Here is a 5,792-nt window from a genome sequence, read left to right on the forward strand (position 1 = left end):
TGGGAGATAACATATACTGTATGTGAGGGTGCTACTCCAAATTGTTTATTATGTGATGGTGGCAACTGCTAGTTTGCAGTAGGATCCACTGACAAGGGCAAAGCAAGGGAGAGTCAAATCCCTTTTAGGTGAAGGTGAGTGTCACCTAAGCAGTTATGCAACTGAGAGCAACTGAGGGAGATCAAGCCCAGGTGGTTGAAGAGGTAAGTGGATGAGTATAAGTTATCACCCTGAGAACAGCTGCAGCAGTAGGAAACAGAGCTACTTTTCTAACATACTCTAAGACTTCTCAGGAAACTGGAAATGGCCACTGCCTTGAAGAAGTTGACTTGTACCTCTGATCTCCTCATCTTTCATGGAAGAAGGTAATGTGTTTCATTCTCCAATAAGACCCCATATCATGAGGAAATGTAATCTTGTGATTATTATGCTAAATGAAATAAGTCAGACAGAAGAAGTTGAGAACCCTATGATTTCACCCAGATGTGGGATTAAAACTGAAAGCAACAAACAAAAAAGACAAATAAACAAGCAAAAAATCGTAGACACAAACAACAATTTAGTGGTTACCAGAGGAAAAGAGGGAAGGGAGATGGTAGAAGAGGGAAATCAGGGTCAAATATATGGTGATGGAAGGAGATTTGACTTTGGGTGGTGAACACATAATACAATATATAGATGATGTATAACAGAACTGTGCACTTGAAACCTATATAATTTTATTGATCAATGCCACCCCAATATATTTAAATAAAAAAAGAAAACACAAATAGATATAAGTGGTACAAGGGTCAACTAGACTGGACTTTGTTTACATGTCACCCAAGTTCCTGTCTTGCTTATAGCCAGACATGCCCTAGCAATGGCCTGCACTTTACCATGATATCAAGAGAACATAGATGAAGAGGTGGGAACTATTCCTCATCTTTAGGTCACTCATGGCCCTGACTTGATAGGACTTTAGCTCACACCCACGTGGGCACTTCTGGAATCCTTCCCCCAAAGATTCTCTATTGTTGGTGTGGTGGCAGATATTTTGTGACATGATTGTAACCTTGATATGCCCAATGGCTTTCCCTCCAAAATGGCCTCCTGCTATAAATTTCCTGATACTAATTTGGACTCTGTCTTCTTCTGTAAGTGCAAGAAGAATCCAGTGACATGGCCAGAAACTGCAGAGAACATGGCCCACTTGGGGGGTAATTTTGGCCAGTGGAATAGGGGAGTCGATGGATATATTTCCCCCCTTCTTAGCTATTTTCAGATTGTTTAGAAAAGAAATATATAGTCTGTCTGAAAAGGTCCAGTGAGATCAATAAATCAGCTGTGCTTGCTACCATGTGGTAGGCAGCTCACAAGTTCCCTCTAACAGTATCAACAAGTAAGAGTATGGCATTTGAACTTGTACAAAAAAGGAAGAAGGAGGTGATATAAAGATAGGAAGAAAAAAGAAAAAAAAGCAAGAATGAAGGAAAGGACACAGTAGGAATAGGACATGAATAAGAAAGAATATTGGTGGTCAAGAGTCAGCCTTAATGGTTATCAGAAAGTAAAAGAATGAAAGCCTACATACACTACTCTTCACCCCAGGTATAGGCTGGAAGTGAACTTCCCACCTGTTTCTCCAGAAATCAGCAGAGAGTCAATTAAAGAAAAGCAGTGAACTCCAATTGCATTATTGAATCTACTAGTTTCCAATAAACTATAACTTCCAAAACTGTAGAACAATTAAAATTCAATAAAAACCCAGAAAGAGATATTTTAATGTTACATTAAATATCTCATAATTTTATGTTTATTTAAAAACATTAATTCAATGAACAAAATAGCAATCATAAATCAATTCTGTGTACTGAAATGCTTTGGATTTAGTGTTATGGCCCTAAATGCAAGAATTGATTGGGTTTTCAGTTTAGTAAATGAAGAAAAATTTTAAATATTTTTTAACAAATTAAAAGGGCATCTGAAAATTAAAACTCATTGTTAGTTCTCTGATGTAGTTCTGCTTAAGGAGGGAGGAGACTAGTGAAAAGGCTCTCCCCAAGGTCATTAACATTTTGCATCATTCTCTTTAAAGAGACGTTATAAGAAATAGAAAAAAGACCATTTGTTGCCAAAGATACTGTGAAATGGCAAATTTCAGTAGCTGAGAGACAGAACCTGAATAACAAAGACGTGATTTGTACCTGCCTTTGAATTTTTAGAATCCAGGATTCTCTGGTAGTAATTATTCACAAAGCAATTCCTAAAGTATCATTCTTGCTTTGTTTTGGACAGCTGTGCTCAAATTATGTCAGGGGAGGAGAGATAGGAAAATAAAGCAAAACTCAATCGCTGGACAATACTGGTGAGATTTTTTTTTCTTCTTAAATTGATAGAAAAGTTTTGTGAAAAGGGGAATTCGATCAAAATGCTGTATTTTGAAAACATGTAATATAATTGCAAGACCCCGTTCTCAGAAATAAAAGGAGAATAAAATTATTAAGAAAAGATAATAAAGTGTATCTAGACATGTCTGAGATAGGGTAGCATGATTGTGAATAAGAAATGCTATAATGTCAAACGAACTTGAGACATTATCATGTTTGAATTGCTCAGAAAGTGGAGGAAGGAATTCTTTGATTTGGGTCTTGATTCAAGGAGAAAGAAAAATTATTCTAGAACCTTATGGTATGGACAATGAAGGCAAAATTCCCAGGCTTGGGTTTAAATGCCCAGTTCCTTCTAGATGAAAACCAAGCAACACAATTCACAGTTGTCAAAAACTACTATGATTTGAGCTCTCTGGAAAACAGAGTTCTCTCTGGAAAGCAGTATCTTTTTAGTTAGTTTTGTTGTTTGGTTTTTTGTTTGGTTTTGTTTTGTTCTCATTCAGAAGGAAAATCAAAGAAGCATGAGCACTTGAAAGCAGGGGGATGTGCTTCAGTCTGCATTTGAATTGTTATTATTGCAATTACTATTAGTACCTTTATTATTATCACTACTTAGTACTGTATAAGAGAAGGCACACCTATAAGGACTTCTCCGTCAACTCTAATACCCAAACCTGAGGAAACAGAGCCCCATGGTTTTCCAAAAGCTGGACGTGCCAAGGCACAAAATTGCTGCAAAAGGAGAGCTGAGAGAGCAGAGTTCAATAGGTGTAAGTACTGAATTTGACATATCTTCAGGGGATGTGGCCTCAGGTGGACAAAATTCCCAATGAGTACCTAGCCACAGTGTAATCCTATTCGAATATATAACTAAAAGGATCGTTTACATCTGTTATTTGGTTTGATGAAAAGCTTGTATGCCCTTTTAATAAAACTATTTCACAGACTGCTTTCCACACATAGTGACCTTGCTAGAGTGCCTGACATTTCACCACTGAAGAGTCAGTCATTTAAATTAAATATTGTCCTCTTCCTAAACCCATTTAAAGGATCTTTCAGTGATGACCTCTTCCAGAAATATTTAATTCATCCTAAGTGGGAGACCTAATATAAACTAGCATACAACTTGAAATATTAAAAGGATGCCTGAAGGAATGGTGAGATGAAGGGCAGAGTCCTTCCTTTTTTTCTTTGTCTATTTCCTTTTTTCAGTTGTCAGACAAATGTTTAGAATACAAAAGCAGAGTATTTCCTGGGGAATCTTCAAACACTGAGTTTGAAGATGGAGAAATTACCAGAGACTTCGCTTCCCCTCCTTTCAAATCAATTAGGTCTTAATGTGTCTCCCGAGGTTTCTTTTATGGCTTTATCTTCTCTTCTCTCTGCTTCCTTATCAGGGTTTTAAAGGCTATTCCAGGCCAACAGAATCGATTTAATTTCATGGTAGAAATAATTGTTAAAATGATATAATAGATAATATATCTCAGAATCTGGTTTGTATAATATTGGTCCTCTTTCTAATACAACACACCACCTCTTGACTATAAGAGCTTGCTGTCAACTAGGGGACCATAAATTCATGTACACAAAGATCAGAGTTTCATAAGAAGAACCTGCCGAGTTCACCCTGTCCTTACTACTTGAACACACATAACAGTATTCAGAAGGGAAAATGTTGGTAGATGTTTTTGTTTCTGTGTCAAAAGTAAGAACAAACTTTCCCAGATATATTACATAAATCTTACAATATCTCCAAACACAGAAGTTGTTTCAAAATTAGGTTGAGTGCCTTATACACAATAAGATAACTAAGTAAATTTTGAGAAATGGAAAACCTTAATAAAAAGTGAGGAAGGTGAGACTCTTGATTAGATGGATGTGTGAATGAGAGTATTAGGCTTTCTCTCTCTGGACTTTGTCACTTTATCAGAAGTGAATGAATAAACTATCTTATTGAGGTAAGATGATCAGAATATGCAAACTTCAATTTCTTTAAGAGTGCATGCCAACCAACAGTAAGTACTTGATTTTTCTATTTTCAACTACTGTGATTATCCATCTGTCTTGAGTTAGAAATCAATATTGGTCTTTGTTATGTTTTCCTTTCAGATAATTTAATTGTGTCTTGAGACCTTAACCTGCTAGACAAATTCCATGGAAAACATAAACAACGTAACAGAATTTGTTTTCCGGGGTCTTTCTCAGAACCTAGAGGTTGAAGAAGTGTGTTTCGTGGTGTTCTCTTTCTTCTACACAGTCATTCTTCTGGGAAACCTTCTCATCATGCTGACTGTTTACACAGGCAACCTTTTCAAGTCTCCTATGTATTTCTTTCTCAACTGCTTGTCTTTTGTGGACATTTGTTACTCTTCAGTCACAGCTCCCAAGATGATTGTTGACCTGTTAGCCAAGAACAAAACTATCTCCTATGAGGGGTGCATGTTGCAACTCTTTGGGGTCCATTTCTTTGGCTGCACTGAGATCTTCATCCTTACTGTAATGGCCTATGATCGTTATGTGGCCATCTGTAGACCTCTACACTATATGACCATCATGGACCGAGACAAATGCAATAAAATGCTGCTGGGAACGTGGGTGGGTGGGTTCTTACACTCCATTGTCCAGGTAGCTCTGGTAGTCCAGCTACCTTTTTGTGGACCCAATGAGATCGACCACTACTTCTGTGATGTCCATCCGGTGCTGAAACTTGCCTGCACAGATACACACGTTGTTGGTGTTGTAGTGACAGCCAACAGTGGTACCATCGCTCTGGGGAGCTTTGTTATCTTGCTAATCTCCTATACTGTCATCCTAGTGTCCCTGAGAAAGCAGTCACCAGATGGCAGGCGCAAAGCTCTCTCCACCTGTGGCTCCCACATCGCTGTGGTCATCATCTTTTTTGGTCCCTGTACTTTCATGTATATGCGCCCTGACACTACCTTTTCAGAAGATAAGATGGTGGCTGTATTTTACACCATTATCACCCCCATGTTAAATCCCCTGATTTATACAATGAGAAATGCAGAAGTAAAGGCTGCAATGAAGAAACTGTGGGTCAGAAAGGTTTTCTCAGAGAAGCAAATGATAAATAGTTGGAAGTAACAATTTAAACAGGATAATCTTAAATTTTTCTCATCTGTACAATGAAGACAATAACAACAACCTCACAGGGTTTCATGGGACAAACAAATGGGAGAATAACACATTCTACAGGAGCAAGGTATTATTTATCATTATCATTATTATTAGATTTGAGCAAATATTTCAGAATGAGATAGTTTTCTGAAATATCTAGGGCAGAAAATCTTTTTTTTATCAATTTTTTAAATTAAATTATTTTTATTATGAAATACACATTTTTTAGAATTAGTTTCAGCTGTACAACACAGTGCAATAGTTATACTTTTTACCCCTCGAAGT

At 37.2% G+C, this 5,792-nt stretch overlaps 1 protein-coding gene across 1 annotated transcript; it reads left to right on the forward strand.

The window, feature by feature from the left end:
• Window positions 1–4,526: 4,526 nt before the first annotated feature.
• On the forward strand, window positions 4,527–5,474 carry LOC109378018 (olfactory receptor 4S2). The gene has a single exon (XM_019634478.1). It carries the CDS (start codon window positions 4,527–4,529, stop codon window positions 5,472–5,474), a length of 948 nt encoding a protein of 315 aa, XP_019490023.1.
• The last annotated feature ends 318 nt before the right edge of the window (window positions 5,475–5,792 follow it).

Source organism: Hipposideros armiger, unplaced genomic scaffold (genome assembly GCF_001890085.2).
Source record: "Hipposideros armiger isolate ML-2016 unplaced genomic scaffold, ASM189008v1 scaffold_1696, whole genome shotgun sequence".
NCBI lineage: Eukaryota > Metazoa > Chordata > Mammalia > Chiroptera > Hipposideridae > Hipposideros > Hipposideros armiger.

Excerpts from the sequence above, each read along its gene's own strand:
- LOC109378018 (XM_019634478.1), top strand. The coding sequence starts at position 4,527 with ATGGAAAACATAAACAACGTAACAGAATTTGTTTTCCGGGGTCTTTCT.